General features: G+C 37.8%; 1 protein-coding gene across 4 annotated transcripts in view; it reads left to right on the top strand.

Moving 5' to 3' along the window:
* Positions 1–18,235, top strand: part of LOC126336263 (uncharacterized) — a 251,650-nt gene that overhangs the window by 157,148 nt on the left and 76,267 nt on the right. For all 4 annotated transcript variants that reach the window (XM_049999762.1, XM_049999761.1, XM_049999759.1 and 1 more), the window contains one exon: positions 11,269–11,429. In XM_049999762.1, coding sequence (XP_049855719.1) covers positions 11,269–11,278 — 10 coding nt within the window. In that variant the 3' untranslated portion in view covers positions 11,279–11,429. The remainder of the gene's footprint in view (positions 1–11,268; positions 11,430–18,235) is intronic.

The following is an 18,235-nucleotide window of genomic DNA, read 5'->3' as shown; positions in this document are numbered from 1 at the left end:
TCCGCACAGGGTGGGCTAGCATGGAGAACTGCATAGAACCTGTGTTTGGACTAAAGGAGATGGACAGTAATAATAACATTTGAAAATTCTGAATATTACAATGCACTGACAATTTCTTTGGCTCCATCATTTACTAGTACTACTTTGCTCCAATAATTCATTTTATTATTTTGTGAATAACTGCAAATTTAAGACTCATTGAGCCTGTGAAGTACTTTTCTTCTTGATTCAGGATTTCATGTAGCTTCTGCTCATTCCTTGTAGTGGAAGCTGAGTCAGGACAGTTCACGAGATGTATCACCTGATGTATGATGTCTCTTCAAAAATTCCAGAATTTTGTCCCCAAAGCTTTTCTATGTGTACCCATTACTTATTATGCAAAGTCTTCTTTGAAATATTTGCCACCACAGTTGGGATGTTTCTCCCAATGCCATTTCCACTTCCAGAAGCAGTCTCGGTACGCTTATCGTGAGATCACGCAAAGCGCTGTCTATGAACTTTCGTTCGTCTCCTCTATCATTGCAAATCTTCATCCTTTTGACAGGTTTTTCGACTTTGGAAATAAAAAAAAAAAAAAAAAAAAAAAAAAAGGCCATAGGAGCCAGGTCTGAAGAGTACAGAGGATGCGGCAGCAAAGTTTTGTGTAATAGTCATGCATCGAGAAGGATGAATGTGCCGGTACATTATCGTGATGCGAGAGCCATGAATTGTTATACCCCAGTTCAGGCCATTTCCTTCTCAAATTTCTGTCACTGTGGTACAAATTCATGACATACTAATCCTTTTGGTCTCGGAGAACGTTTGCTGACTGATTGTAAAGGTTGAACCTCGGTCTCAACATCGTAACTGTAAACTCACATCTGGTCACCAATTATGATTCTTTTAAGGAACACCTCATTCTCATTTCTGTGATCCAAAAGCTCTTCACAGTTTGTGAGCGGAAGGTCTTTCTGGTCGTGATGCACAAGCCGTGGGATGAACTTGGCAGCAATTAATGCATTCTGAGGTGCTCTGTCAGGATTTCGTGACACGATCCAACTGAAATGCTATGTTCTTCTGCAGTCTCTCAGACAGTCAGTCTTTAATTGACAAGACAGTCAGTCTTTAATTGACAAGCGCAATTTCATTGACACTCCCGATATGAACGTCATTAGTAGATGTCAGAGGGCGTCTTGAACAAGGGTCATCTTTAACTTCCTTCTGGTCACTTTTAAACTGTGTGAACCATCTTTGACACTAAGTACAGTATAAAGACTCATCACTGTAGGCTTCCTGTATCATTTGGTGTATCTCTGTAAAGGTTTTCTCAAGTTTAACATGAAATTTAATGCAGATGCATTGTGGAATAGATGCTAAGTCCCAATCTAGACCTAGTAATGTATATAGCAATATGCCTTTTACATTTTGTGATTTGAGTAGAAGTTATTTCTACTCATATCACAAAATAGTATGTCGACCACTTTCATTTTACAAACGCATGTTTCCTTGAATAGGTGTATAGATCATTAGAGTGACTTGTGAATTAGAGGAGAACACAACTTTTCATATGACCTATGCCTCAGAGGCTCAACAGGACTTCCAAGATTACAATATATTTCATTTGTCAGAAAACCATCTTGTCTTCCGTGTTCATTCTTGGAGAGTATTGTTATTTCTTGATGATCAAGCCACTGCCAAGTGCAATGCCAGAATGTAAAATGCCCTGCCCACATCAGGTGAAGCTGCTTATCTGTTATCACACTTTGCCATTTTCTCATATCCCACACCTCCTGTTTAATGTTTGCACATACGAAAACAATCATCCAAGCACAGTATATGTTCCCTGACTTACTTCCTACTTAGTATTATTATGTCACAATCATCTCTTCTTGTGCTACACAAGGAGGGTATCGTCTGCCTAAACAGCATGTAACACTTCACCTTACCTACTTAATTATAAGCCATCCTTCAAACATTAGCTCTAAATATGTGTTAGGACCAAAGGATATTGCAGGCATTACTATGTATAACAGAATGTCTGTAATTGGAAAACTACACACTTGCATTTAAATGTGAAGACTTTCACAAGCCAACTAACGATGTCTAATGTGTCACCCCTCTCGTGAACAATGAGAAAAAACTAGGCAGTTCGAGTGCACGTAAACCAGACTTACAGCAGAGATGTGCACATGAGTAACATACAACTAATGAGGTCATAGATAGGCCCATAGTGATTAGATTCTGGGAAAACCAGGAAACTTAGTTGAAACAGCTATCTAAAGCTATAATAGGAAGATTAGGAGATAACGACCTATCAACAACAAGGTCATTGTGGATGGAGCACAAGCTCTGATCATTTCAATGATGGGAAAGGGAGTTGCCCATATCCTTTTCAAAGAAACCACCCCAGCAGTTGCATGGCGTGATTTAAGAAAATCAAAGAAAACCTAAATCTGGATGGCTGGAGATGTATTTGGACCATTGTTGACCAAATGTGAGTCCAGTGTGCTGACCACTGTGGCACCTCACTCAGCCTAAAGGCTATTGATTGTCTGTGTGTGTGTGGGGGGGGGGGGGGGGGCTGACTGTGAAGAGCCTGACAATTACCTGCCTTCCCTACCATGGCTACTGACAATGCATTTCTGCCCTTCCAACTGTGCTGTCAGTTAGAAAGAAATAAATGTCTTAAATACAAACCTCTCTCATATCTTCTGATCATCAGCGTGGAGGGTAAAAATCATAGAGGGAGACCAAGAGATGAGTACACTAAACAGATTCAGAAGGATGTAGGTTGCAGTAGGTACTGGGAGATGAAGAAGCCTGCACAGGATAGAGTAGCATGGAGAGCTGCATCAAACCAGTCTCAGGACTAAAAACCACAATAACAACATCTTCTGTATAATGATCACTGGGCTCACGTGCCTTGTACATTCTTGAAGAATATTCTAGCAAGTACTTTCTTTAGGACTACAATCAGCCACATAGAGTAGCTGTTTCTATCAATAAGTTGCTTAGCATTAACTATGACACACTAAATTTTGAAATATCTTCTCAAGAGGAATTTTTTGAAATTGCAGCTGTATCTTTTTGTAGTATTAAGGTAAAACTTGTTTTTGCCTAATGTAACACTGAATCTGACATTACTGCTTTTACTGAACACATTGAGAATCTCACTAATTATCTGGAGATTAAATATGACAACTTCAAGCTTGTGTTTGTTTGAGACAATCTTGACATTAGATGTTAAAACTGTGGTCTATTTTTTCAATTGTTTATGAGCCCTCAATTTGCATTGTATTAATGTACATCCAAGACGAGATCTGTGCTTGGATAATACAATTACCACTCCAGAAAAATTTTGTTGTGGTTTAATAGATATAATGCTGTCAGATCCTCTGAGCTTATGAGTGCTGAAAGTGTTAATTATAGTGTACAGCAATACTTTTGTGTTAAGAAATTCAGAATGTTATGCACACGTTTAATGGTCAAGTTATCTAAAATTGAGTGGGAAAGTCTGGGTAACTGTGACAAAGTTGACAGTGTCTTGGATATGTTTATTGTGATACTCTCATTAACTTAAATGGGTCATGTATATAACAGCCAATGACATATTTGCTGAAAAGTCTTATGACAAATGCAAAGCAGCCTGAAAGATAATAAACCCCATAGCAGGGAAAAACAGAACTAAGCAACTGACTCTAGTTTTGCCTTAGGTGTTAAAACACTTCATAAGCAAATCATGGAGAATCCGCTACTTCAGGAATACATAAAAATAATTCTGAATATACTTTGGACAAAACAAGCCTGTCTGAATTGAGATATCACTTTCAAGTGGACTCAGGTATCTATTGCTTTCAAATTACATCCTGAAATATAGTGTTGATATTATAGTGTCTCCTCTGACTTACTGCACATTTTGAGCTGGAAAATTCCCTGGTGTCATGAAATCCAAGTAATTGTTCAAATGTATAAGAAGGAGATAAAAACAGTCCTTACAGTAATAGGCCAATATTTGTCAATCACATAATATGAGAGTATTTCGGAAAGTAAAGATACACCGTACGCCAGAAGAACAGAAGAGTTTTGGCGAGAAAGTTGGCAACACTGGTGTTAACCTTGAACCATTAGCTTTCTCCTCATGGTCGTTCGGCAGTTGAACATTGCTTCTGGTTGGAGTAGATCATGTTTAAAATGGCTGCGACAATTCAGAATCCCACCAAATGCGAAGTGCGCTCTGTCATACGTTTTATTCATGCAAAAGGTCAGTGACCAGTGGGTATTCACAAAGAAATTGTTTCTGTTTATGGGAAGATTATGAATCGACAAAATGTAATGAAATGGTGTCGTCATTTCTCTGAAGGTAGGACCGATGTTGCTGACGAACAAAGAACAGGTCGGCCATCTGTGATGCCCTGAGGCCCTTCTTCGGAGAACGGTGAATAGATCTCTCACATTGAAAGAATTGCTTCAGATCACACCGGGCATGTCAATGACAACTCTTTATGATGATGTGACTGTCAAGTTAGGATACAGGAAATTGTGTGCACGCTGAGTTCCAACACTGTTAACGGAAGAACACAAAAAGTAAAGGATGGGCTTTGCACTTGACTTCGTCACACGCTATGCTGAAGCAGGGGATGAGTTCCTTGATCGCATTGTGACAGGTGACGAGACGTGGGCTTATCACCATACACCTGAATCCAAGCAACAATCAATGCAATGGCGCCATTCGAATTCCCCCAAAGCCAAGAAATGCAAAACATTGATTTCAGCGAAGAAAAACATGGATTCTGCTTTTTGGGACAGACAAGGCATTCTTATGTTGGAATTTATGCCTCCTGGAATGACAGTTAATGCTGCTGCATATTGCCAGACCTTGAAACATCTTCGAAGGGCAATTCAAAACAAATTCAAGGGAATGCTGACAAGTGGAGTCTGCTTGCTTCATGACAACGCTCGGCCTCACACAGTGCTCGTAACCAAAGTACTACTCAAACAATTCAAATGGGACGTGTTGGACCATCTGCCATACAGCCCAGACCTTGCGCCCACCGACTTCCATGTCTTCCTTTACCTGAAGTCACGTCTTGGTGGAAAATCTTTCCACAACAATGAAGAGATCAAAGATGAAGTTGAAAGTTGAAATGCGATTCTGACAACAGGCGTCAACCTTCTATGATTGTGGGATAAAAAAGCTTGTGCACCGACTTAAGAAATGTTTGGATAATGGGGGTGATTGTGTCGAAAAATAACAAATAATCCAGTTAATAAGATGTAACTGATATTTTCTAAATAAATGTTCTATTTAAGGACTGCGAGCCATTGTATCTTTACTTCTTGAAGTGCCCTCATGGCTAAGGTAATAGAACACTGCATGAAAAAAAGTAACTATGCAGCTACTTGAGAACAATAAACTAATCTCTTCTTTGCTATATGGATTTAGGGATGGGATAGCTGCAACTGCCCCCCCCCCCCCCCCCCCCACCTCCACCCCTCTCCCCCCACACCGCGCCCAATCAAAGCTGTGAAATGTTCTGAAAGTTTTTGAAAGCCTTTCCTTTGCCTTTGCTATGCTCCTTGATCTCTTGATCTGAGCATTTAACACTGTGTCTTCATCCTAAGAGATCAAACATGCCTTCTGTTCAATGTCAGCATTGTATTAAGAATCACTGTTAACGAAGCTTATATTTGCCACTATGTTAGCTTTTTTCATACTTTGTAAAAATGTCCTCCAGTGAACCACGATTATATAAAATCATACATGTAAGCAATTTCAGATTCTCCTTAGAAAACTGTTTGCAAGCACATAAACTATTACCAGTTTTCTCCTAGATTATGATTAAAACATTTGCAAAGCAAGGTACAAAGCAAAAGTTGAGTGGTGTTACCTAAAGTGTTTCTTTGCAAACTAAGAGGGATACCACAGCATTTTGCATTCCATTTTCATTAATTTGGATTTGTCATTATTGTGAACTGGATAGGGACACAAACATATGGCAGGATTGTTTAGCTATCAAAGGACAACGCTGATTCTAAAAAAGCAACCAGCACTGTGCTTTGATAGCTGAACAATCCTGTCATACTTCCAAAATTGATGTATGATCTGTACAGTTATTGTGTACGACAGTTATCACACTACATCACATCAATCACAATTTTACCTGAGAGCAGGTACGCATCACTGAGTGTCCACTATAATGAGTGTGAACTGCCATAAAAGTTTATATATTGAGTTTACATGGTTCCATACACTTGTATGATATATGTAACACATTAATAGATCAAAATTATGCACCATCAAATCCATTGGAGGGACAGTCCACCGGGAGTCGAAATGCACAATAACCCTGAAAGAGTGGTTCGGTGTGTGGCGCGCGGAGGGGTGAAGTTGACTGCAGTAGTTGGTCGTAGGGTTGTGGACGGCTGCGGCAGGAGTCTCTTCGTCGTTTCTAAGGCACCGGTTAACATTCAATACAATACAATCCCAGGAAATTTAAAAATGGAAGAAAAATGTAAAGAGAATCTTGTAACTCCTTATGTAAAAGAAATAGTTGTCATTGTTAAATAAATCAGACCAGATAAAATTAAATTTTCTTTATTGTCTTTTGATTTTTACAGCAGTATTTTAATGTCAAAATATCTGCTTTAAAAATGATTTGTAATTAACATCCTGTCACACTACACAGTGTTGGGAATGGACAAATTGACCGAGGCCTTAATGTGACCACCTCAGCAGTGATTTAGGAAAACCTAAATCAGAATGATGCAGAGTGATTTGAAATTATTTGTATAAAATACATGCTCTATAAAATACATTCACAACTACACCGAAACACATTTGTTCACAACCATTACTTTTCCAGTCTCATTTAGGAAAGAAACTACATCTTCCATATACCTGAAACAGAGAAACATCAGAAATAATGTTGTGTAATAGCACACACTAAGACAGTAGGCCTGCTACCTGTATACACCCAGAAGATATTGCAAGGAATTGGAATTAGCATTAACCAACGTATTTACATAATGTGTACAAACAGTCAAGTATAAATATTGGCAAAACATGAGCACAAGACCAAGAAGTAATTTCAAAAGTGAGCCATGTGATACTGAACTGTAGCCAAGTGGATTTATTATCTCAGACTAGGCTACAGAATAGTGTGCCACAACAACATAACTTAAAACAAAATAAATTAAATTGTGAGTGTTTAATTCCATTTGCTTTTTTTTTTTTTTTTTTTTTTTTACCCCCTCAGAGCAAGAGAAAGGGGTACAGTGAGTAGATCATTTGTGCTAGTCTGCCCACTTCTCAAAAGGGGCTCTGTTGCTGCCATAGAGAGGATTACTGATTTTCCTTCAGATTGGACTGATGGTGAGGTTTTGGCTCATAAAAGAACACATGCATCTGGTCATTCTTTTTAACCAATCTAAATAGGCCAAACTCATAGATATATCAGATACTGAAGTTTCAGAAGGAAATTGTTAGATATGGGAATATCATGCAGTACGAAGTCGCCTTTTTTCTTAGAAACAAAATATGATTGGTTGTTACATGTACAAATGTGTAATAATCCATGGAGGAAAGTTATTAAAGGAGAACCATTTTAGTCACCCAGTACAAGACAAAAATGTGATTTCATGCTTCCCATACATGAGAGACACTGAATGAAATTATAGTTTTAGACTCCACACAATATTTAACAAACAATACAAAAAACTCAATGTGAAGCTAGATCTTTCAAAATAAAGGCTACAAGATGTCTGGGAAAAATGCTACTCTTCAGCAGAGGAATACTTTCAGGATGTACTGATGATTTGAGCAAAGGTTAACTTATTAATGTTTATCTCTCTCTCTCTCTCTCTCTCTCTCTCTCTCTCTCTCTCTCTCTCTCTCTCTCTCTCTCTCTCTCACACACACACACACACACACACACACACACACACACACACACACACACACACACACACACACACACACACACACACACACACACACTTACTTGGTTGTGGTGACAGGCTGATCTGTACCCCTATACCCCAGCCAGAATCTAGGTTACGTTGAAAGATGATAATCTGGTGATGCCAATGGATGTCAATATCAGATTAAGATAAGAGAATGACCTGTAATGCAGCCTAATGTTTACATTTGCGCCATACTTAAACACACTTTTTGTCATAAAGTTTTACATGGTAAATTTAGAAAACATGTATTAGAGAATGGATGAGTCTCCAACAAGTATTTTCCAGCATATTATGTATATATATATTCTACGTACACTTCCGAAAATGCAATGGTGTTCACTAATTTTTTTAATTTTTTTTTTTTTTTACATCTCAGTCACTCATCTGGAAAACATAATACTTTCTGTCATTTCATTAGCCGAAGACAGTCACTGAAATCCTCGTAAATAATTTTGAAGCTGTAAATGCCGGAAGTGCAGCCAGAAACAAACTACAAATTACATTTTCATAGTGTTTGGGCACACATTAGATGCCATATCAAATATTTTTATATGGACATATTTTTGTCCTAGAATATGGAAAGGCTACTTCTTATCTTTAAAAAAGATTAAGGGAACTATCACAAATAAATATCTACAATTGTTGACCAGAACTGTTTCCCATAATTTGGCATAACTACTGAATTCTAAAAGTTTTCCTAGATGAAACTGGTAGGTAATAAACTTCACACTGACATAATAACATAAAAACTTAATTTTTAATCTATTACTTACCTGCAAGGGACTGGAACTTCAAAATCTCCTCATTAGACAAAGACTCATGGTATTTATTTATTTTATTGCAAGTTCAGTTGATCCTCATAGCAATGGAGTTGCAGGGATATGGAATGAGTCAGCATTTTTAAAATTTAACACTATAGCAGCACACAATATGGTTAATTTATGACAAGACTCATAGTAACAACATGGGACACTAGGAGAAATAAAAACATATTACATATATCAGAATTAACACTTATGGGTGCACATTCAGATTTACAATATCAAAGTATTTGAGCAACAATATAACATTACAGCAACAAATAGTTTACATTTATGCTTACATTGCATGGCTAACTACGTTGTATAATAAAAACTTGCTTCTATGCACTAAAAATTCACTAATTGAACAGAATGACTTTTGTGTGAGGCATTCCTTCAGTTTGCTCTTAAACTTTAGTGTTTCAGGAGCAAGACTTTTGATGACACTGGGTAGAGCATTGTAAATTTTGATGCCTGTATAATTTGTCCCTTTCTGTACCAGGGTATAGTTTGACTGTTTACTATGAAAGTCCTCTTTTGACCTTGTGTTGTGACCATGATATTCACTATTGGTTTTGAAGAGAGAGTGGTTTTTATTAATGAAACATACAAGGGAGTATATGTACTGGGATATCATTGTTAATACCCTTAGTTTCCTGCACGAATGCCTTGGTTGCACATCCCTCGTGATACGTATAGCTCTCTCCTAAGCAATTTTTTTTTTTTCCTTCCAAGGGCCGGTTGCTCCAAAAGATGACTCAGTATGGCAAAAGTACACGGACATATCTGAAGCAAGCAGCTCTTATCGCCTCCTTATATGTAATTGATGGAATTATGCATAAAGCAAATGTTGCAGAATGTAGCCTTTTTTCTAGATCTAGCATAGGGTTGGACCAATTTTGTTTGCAATCTATGTACACACCCAGGAACTTAGCTGAGCCAACTTGCTTTTTTGTTGTCCATTACATTCTATATTTATATTCCCCTGTTCTTTGTGTCCGATATGAAACTGTACATAATGAGTTTTTTTATATTCAGAGAGAGTCCATCACAGTTTAGCCATTTCAGAATGTCATCAAATGCATTTTTTGCAGATGTTTCCCAGTTGTTCCATGTTGCTTTATCAACCAGAAGAGAAGTATCCTCAGTGAATAGGGTGAACTTGCTCACTGACGTGCTGCAGTGTGGGAGGTCATTTATAAATATAAGAAACTAACTGTAAGGATCCCAGTGCCGTGCCCTGAGCCCCTCCAGTGTTGACTGTGCCCCACTTGGATAAAGCTGGCCTTCCATTACTGTCAGTAATTATTACCCTTTGTTTCGTATTTGTAAGGTAGGATTTAATCCATATCTCCATTATTCCACTTATCCTCTAGTAGTGTGCTTTGTATTGCATTGTATGTATCATATGTTAACTGGGGACCTAGAAACGATGGGCTCTGTCCCCACCGCAGCTGCAGTGGTTCACAACCTCATGATGCCTACCACAGTCCACTTCACCCCTCCGACCTAAAAATCATCCACAGACTGGCCGGCTCACCAGACCTTGACACGAGCCTGCTGGGCGGATTCGTGCCAGGGACCGGGTGCTCTTTTCCAATCTGGAAAGCTGTGCGTTAGACCACGAGGCTAACCGGGCAGGCTAGTCTGCTTTATTTAGCAGAATTTCAAGGTTGTCACAGTCAAAAGCTTTGGATAGGGCACATAGGATTTCAATTGGTGGAAATTTTCTGTTAAGGGTTCGAGAAATTGATCGATGGAAGACAAAAAAGCATAATCAATTGAAAGGCCTTGCCGGAAACCAAACTGACATTGACAGAAAATGTTATGGCTGTTCAGGTGATTAACAATTCTACTGTATACCAGTTTCTCAAGGGCCTTTGAAAAACTTGTTAGTAGGGATATTGAGCGGTGGTTTGTTACATCAGTATTTTCACCTTGACACAGGCATATTTTAATCTAAGTGGACCAATACCTTGTTTTAGTGATTCATTAAAAATGTGACACAAAACTCCATTTATATAGTCATGACAGTGCTTCCTAAGTATCTTAGTTGAAATATTATCAACCCCACACGAGTTTTTTGACTTCACCTCTCTGATTGTTTACGGATCTCACTAATTGTTATGCGTGTTACCTGCATCTGGTAAACTCTGGCACAGCTAGCTTCATGCAGAAGAGCTATTGCATCACTCACTGAGCCTTCACAGCCATTTTTTTCTGCAGCTGTTAAAAAATGTTTATTGAAGATATTAGCAACTTCCTCAGTGTTTTTTTTTTCAATATTTCCACCCTGAATTAATTCTGTGTTAGTCATGTACTCTACTATTTTACCACTGTCAAGGGAGAGTGGTAAAAATTGGTTTTTGTTTTGTTGTTTGAGTTATCAATTTCAGATGTTACGTACATAGTTTTGGAATTTTTTTATTTCACTTTTTAAAATATTACAGTACACTCTATAGTCCTCCTTTTGATGGAATCATTAGATAGCCTTATGGATTCATACAAAATTCTTTTTGTTCTACAGGAAATTATGATCTCTTTATACCTGGGCCAGTGAAACATGTCACTTGACAGCTCGTGTGTGGTTGGATACACTGCGACTACAAGGTTGCAATAGCTGCCACTGCACATGTCCACAACTCCGAAGTATGTTTCGTAAATGTAAGCTACAATCAACATTTATAGGTAAGTGCAACAAAGTAATTTTTCTAACAATGGATGGAATGACGACGGAGACACAATGTTTGATAGCATATGAAACCGGGAAATAAAAACACTCGAAGTTAATGACAATATCTATGAAAAGTCATTCCAAATTGTTACAGTAATAGCTGCATGTAAAACGTTGTATAATAATGTAAATCTAAGCATACCAAATAACACGCTATCCACTCTTATAGACCGAAATAAAGGAAAACATGCATAGCCTACCCAATTGCAGAGAGAAAAAGAATTAATTCTGTATACATTTACACTTACCAATTTACGAAGTCAATGGCGCAGTTTCATCCAGTTCTCCTTCAATATGATCATCATCATCATCATCATTAAGAGAAATCATTAATTGTTCATTTTCATTTATAATGCCGTCTATAGTCTGTGCTTTTCTTATCAGTTTAGCAACATGGTCTACTTTTTTCCTCCATGAGGTAGCGTCTGCGGCAGCAAGACCTTCACACAGCTGCCTTTCCACTTCTGTTATAGTAAAACTCTTGTTGTTACTTCTAATGTGTGCCTCGACTTCACTGCAAACCAGTTCAATTGGATTAAAATGGCAGTGATAAGGAGGTAGCCTAATCATCAAGTGACCCTGTTTGCTTGCAATTTCATCTGCAACGTATTTAGGCATCACAGGTTTATTTTGTTTCATGAGTGAGTATAACAGCAGCTTTGTCATGCTCATGCCCACAACAATGTCTCTCGCCTGCAACCACAGCACCATAGTTTCTTTACGGCCACTAGTGGTGAGAGTTTTATCTAAAATCACAGAATGGTATGGTGCATAGTCCATCACAAAAAATATCGGAACACTAAACTGGAGCAACAAATTTTTAAACCACTGGAGAAACTGTGGGTGGTCCACATCCTGATGATAATCACCAGTTTTTTTCGATCAAAAAACTAGAAGTCCTTCAGGCACGAAGCCGTTTGAAGATTCTGCATGAGCAACAGTTAATCGGAATCCTCTTCCTGTTGGCTGATGACCGCTGTTATTCAGAATATCATCTGTCCAGAATTTCTCAACTGATTCTCCAGTGTTGACCCAGGTTTCGTCTAACCATATGACTGAGTTTATGTCCTTTCCTACAGTTTTGTGTAAGAAAATGGTACGAGCTTTTTCTAGTAACAGTTTTCATCCATCAAACTTTTTAAAACAGAAGCCCATGCTTTTTAATGTCATCTTAAGTGACTATTCCCCCCTGAGAAAAGTTCACTTTCTTTTAAAGAAATTAGCAACTTCACTATTGTGGGGTATTCTTTCATTTTATAGTATCCGTATATGTGCCGACGAATTGCATCGGATTGCCCGGAGTACTTAAAAACACACTGTTTCTTCCACAGGGGCTTTCTTCCACACTTTTTACTTCATTGTCTTGTAAGTGCTGAAGTAGCATCCCTTTCCTTATAACTGTTCTGTTCTTTCGCTGAATACTAGAATTTTCGAGGAATGCTCTAAGACTTTATCGGCAGGATTTGACACATGCATATGAAAAGAAACAAATTATTTTTCTTCACTGTCTTGTAAGTGCTGAAGTAGCATCCCTTTCCTTATAACTGTTCTGTTCTTTCGCTGAATACTAGAATTTTCGAGGAATGCTCTAAGACTTTATCGGCAGGATTTGACACATGCATATGAAAAGAAACAAATTATTTTTCTTGCTCGTAAAACTCACGCATCCTCCATAGCAATTCCAAAGCCTGAGTATTTAATGACACTCCACGGCACAACGGATTGTCGCTTGGTGAACAACATCATTTTGGTGACATTGTTTAACAAACAAAAACTTTAGTTGAAGTGGTAACACAACACAACAGCAGCCGTTCGTGCACTAACATAACAATGTTTACATGGAAGCTGGCAATGTGGTAGCGTCGACGACAGAACCAGCTTTTGTTTGGTGCTATTATTGGTTTAGAAGAAGCGGCACCTCCCATTCCTCACTTGTTAGTTAGTTATACGACCAACTCTGCGGCACTTGGGGAGTGACCTTGAAGTGACATGTTTCAGCAGCCTGGGTATAGTAACGCATGGTTTCCATTTCACAGCCTGAGGATTGTTTCTCAAAATTATTTTTGGAAATACAGTTTCAAACAATGACACAAACTCATCAGAGAACAAATTAATTTTTTCATTAATATTCCTCTCCATAAATACATGGGTCCAATCAATCTGCTGTAGCAGAAAGTTGAAGATTTCTAAGTTATCGTTATTCACTGGCCTGACATCTATAAAAGAGTGTTTCAATTTATCACTACATGTAAGTACATTAGACAGGTCCATGCACATCAGCCGTGGCCTTCATTTAAACCGTAGTGGGAAACAATTTTTGGTTTTATAAATCTGTCGTTTAGCATATTTGAGTCACAATAGACATAATATAGAAGCAGTCCAAAGTACTTTGGACAAATGGGTCATAAAGAAAGATGCGATGCCTTATAAAAAGGGCGAAAGACATTTCTTAGGGAAGTAGACTGTATCACAAAAAAATGTGATGCAGAATTAAATTTCAAATACACACTGAAAATTGTACACGAGAATGTAAAGTCATCAACAAACAAAGTTGATGAAATAAATATACTCCTCAATAGTGAATGGAAAGATGTTTCAGTGTTATGTTTTTCTGAGCATTGGTTACAAAATGAGTATTTTCAATGCTTAATAATATTGCATTTTAACCTTGCAAACTGCTTTTGTAGAATGGAATCAAAACATAGGGGAACTTGTATATATGTAAAAGAAAATATAGATTATTAGAGTATAGCATCTCTTTGCAAACTTGGTTGTGGAAGAGAATTTGAAATCTCAGCTATTGAGTTAATGTCTGAAAAAACTATTATTTTATAATAGCAAGATAAGTGTTTTTTTTTTCTTCTTCAAAAATTGGACTTTGTTTTAGTCAAACTTAAGACAACTGGGAAAACAGTGCTACTATGTGGTGATTCTGATACTGACTTTCTGAGCCATAGCCCTCACAGGGAAAAGTTTTTAAGTGTTATAAAAGCCTACAGCCTTTGTTCGACTGTTAGCTCTCCAACACATGTAACAAAAACTAGTGTCATTCTCCTTGATCAGGTATGTGTAAACATGGGCAAGTGCGCATCAGAAAACTTTGATACTGGCTGTAGTGACCACCTTTTGCAATTACTGACCATACCTGTAAATCACATTTCGACCAGTATACAAAATATTATCCATAAAAGGATTTATAGTAGGAAAAATATTGAATACTTTCAGTATCTATTCAAGTGAAAAATCTTGGAGAGAAGTGTATGATACCTCTATTGCCAACGAAAAGATGGAAATTTTTTTGAATATTTTCAAGCTTAACTTTGACATAGCTTTTCCACAAAGGAAAGTGATTTCCAAAAGCACAGATAGATTCAAAAACTGGATTACATCAAGCATTAAGAGTATCTTGTAAAAGTAAGTGGGAATTTTTTCTGCAGTCAAAAACTCACAGCAGTCCAGAATTTATTTGTTATTTCAAAAAAATATGGGCTAGTTTTGAAATGTGTCATAAAAGAGGCAAAAATTAAAGGAAATGACAGATATACTATGAAGTCATCCAATAAAACTATGTCCATGTCAGAAGCTGTGCAAGATCTTACAGGGAAGAAGACAACTCACAAAAATATTGTGATATCACATAATGGCAAGAATATCACTGACCCTAGGGGCAGTTGCAAACAGTTTCAGTTCTCATTATGCAACTGTTGCTGGATAATTAGTGAAGGAAAAATTTGGAAATCCACCTAATACAACATGGAAAGAACTTTTAGCTATTGAAATAAATAATATATCCATGTTCCTCAGTCCAATAAGCCCAACAGAGCTCCTAAATACCATTAATTCACTGAAGAGTAATTATTCAACTGGTATTGATTATAGTCCAGATTATATTATAAAAATAACAGCAGGACAAATACTTTCACCTTTATTGGGCATATGCAATTCATTCTTATCATGTGGTATCTTCCCTCAGCATCTGAAAATGACAAAAGTAATACCCCTATATAAAAAAGGCGATCATCAATGTATGGGTAACTATAGGCCTGTGTCTCTATTGTCATGGTTTTTGAAAATTATTGAAAAAGTGTTCTTTTCAAAACTAACTACATTCTCCAACAAGAATAATATTATTTCTGGATGTCGACATGGCTTCAGATCACAACGATCAATTGAAACAGCCACTTTCAATCTGATAAACCATGCCTTAAATACAGTGGACAACCACAGAAAATTTCAGGTCTATTCTTGGACCTAACAAAAGCTTTTTATGTGATTGATCATTCTGTACTCCTGATGAAGCTTGAATTGTATGGTGTAAGGGGTGTGCCAAATCAGTGGATTAAGTCATATTTGGAATATCCACTCTCAGGCAACTGAAATTAAGTACACGGAAGGAAAAGAACTCCTGTGTTCCACATGGCTTCATTATAGGTCCCTTTCTTTTTTTGATGTACATTTATGTTTTCCCACTCACGTTAGGGATTCTGAACCAGTACTGTTTGCAGATGACACCAGTGTACTGATTGAAGGGAATAAAGAAAAAAATCTTACTGCATCTGCAACAGATATTACAAAAAGAGTATCTGAATGGTTTACAAGAAACAGCCTGATAGTTAATCCCCAAAAAAACGGTACTCAAGAATTTCCACATTGATCAAAATAAAAATGCGGCACAACTCGTAATATGTATATATAACCAGAACATTAGTGTTGTCATTGAAACTAAATTTCTTGGAATTTATATCCAGGAAACTCTTAAATGGAGCACTCATATCACATCCCTAAATTCAAAACTTGCCAAAATGTGCTGTGTAGTAAGAATTCTTTGCAACAATACTAGTGCAGAAACAGTTAGGGCTTATACGATGCTCGTGTACATTCAATACTGGAGTATGGTATCATTTTCTGGGGAAATGTACACCAGGCCATAACAGTTTCCAGGAAACAAAAGTCAATTATAAGAATAACAAAACAAATAAGCAGCAGAAAACCAAGCAAGTCTTTCTTTACAGATCTAAAGTTCCTACCCCTTCCCTGCATTTATATACTGGAAGTAGTTATGCATTTCAAAAAATGCGTACTGAGAAAAGAAAACCTTTTTCCTAAAAACAAAAGTTTCCATGATTACTGTATCAGGTCAGACAGTGACATACACATTAATTATTATAATAGCAAATTATGTCAAAAAGGTGTATTTCGTGCAGGAACAAAACTTTACAACAGATTACCAAGACATATAAAATCTCTTCCTGAAATACAGACCTTTACAAAGTCTGTGACAGCCTACCAACTGAAAAACAGCTGCTATCTATCTCACAGTAACTCATGCAAGAAAAAATGTAATTTGTATCTTTAACTGTAGAACTAAGTTATAAATATAAAGTAATTTAAAAATATTTGTTATTATTAACTGTATGGATCCAATTTGCTATAAAAATTTTAATAATGTGTGTTTGACATTTGAAAAACCAATAGCTAAAAAAGTTTTCTATCCAATATCCTGTGTACAATGTATGTACTTGTGGCGGTTATCGACTGCAAGAGTCGACCTCCTCATCTTTGAGAAAGAACTTCTTTGAAAACGGTTGATCTCAGTGTGTTCCAAACTCTGTATTCGAGCGGATGTGTTTGTACTGACGTGGTCAAAATAAAGTTAATTCATTATAAACGAGCGAATACTTAATGTTGGGTTCGATATTACTGTACATAACATCTTGATCCCCATACTGGTGACCCCGACACTCACAAACGCCGCTTACGACACCAGAAATGTGTGCTGGAAAATCGCCATGGACAAACAATGCAGGAACCCTCTGTCGGATTTCTACGTCCATCGACTTCACATCGCGCCGCATCTGGATGCAGTGTACAGGAAGTGTAATTAGTGTGTAAATTCCCGACTCTTGTGTGAATCGTGCTTTTTGGTATCTTTCGTCACCTTCTCACACATCGACATTGTGACCGACGTGCACACGTCGTCCATTGAAAGCCGCTCAACACGTCAGTAATTTCACTTCCGGACAGTGTAGTGCTCCTTTGCCGATTAATTTGGACAATTTTGACTTGCATTTGTGTGATAATTATTACAGTGACATTCGTCAGTACAGTGCTTCGATACCGGACAGTCATGCCAAACAATGGGCTGTGACAAACGGGGACTATGTTGCAAATTCCAGTTCATACGAATTCTGAACTATGGCTAAATTGCATCCCTGGTGGTCGAATTCGCAAATGCCCGTCACGGCTACCGCATCTTCCGCGCCAAGTGCAAATTCGTTCGCCCCGGTTTCCGCAGAGCCCGTCTTCCAGAATTCGAATTTTTGGGCCAACTTTTCTGCCACTTCTCCACGCTTGTCCCTCATTTACAGCATTCAACTACCATCATTTCTCTCGGACCAACTTCCAATATGGTTCATGGCCGCACAGTATATATTCTCCTCTTATGGCATCACCGATGAAAGTGAAAAATACCTCTTACTCTTCAGGCACCTAAAGGACTATCATTATATAATTACGGGCATTATCTGTGAAAATTTGAGTGACAAGTACACCAGAGTGAAAGCCGCTTTAATTCAGTGCCCGTCACGAACATATCAGGAGCAACTTCATCAACGGCATCCTAACGATCAACGACAATCTGGCAATTACACTGACGACAAAGCCGGCTGTTTCTCAGTGCAACACTGGAAGTGCCACGCCTCCCTCTACACAGCACCCGAGCGGCACCAACTCTGCTTGACCGCTACCGACAGCGACGTCA

Source organism: Schistocerca gregaria, chromosome 2 (assembly GCF_023897955.1).
Source record: "Schistocerca gregaria isolate iqSchGreg1 chromosome 2, iqSchGreg1.2, whole genome shotgun sequence".
NCBI classification, from domain to species: Eukaryota; Metazoa; Arthropoda; class Insecta; order Orthoptera; family Acrididae; genus Schistocerca; species Schistocerca gregaria.
Note: the sequence above shows the minus strand (reverse complement) of the source record. Positions and strands in the feature narration are given on the sequence as shown.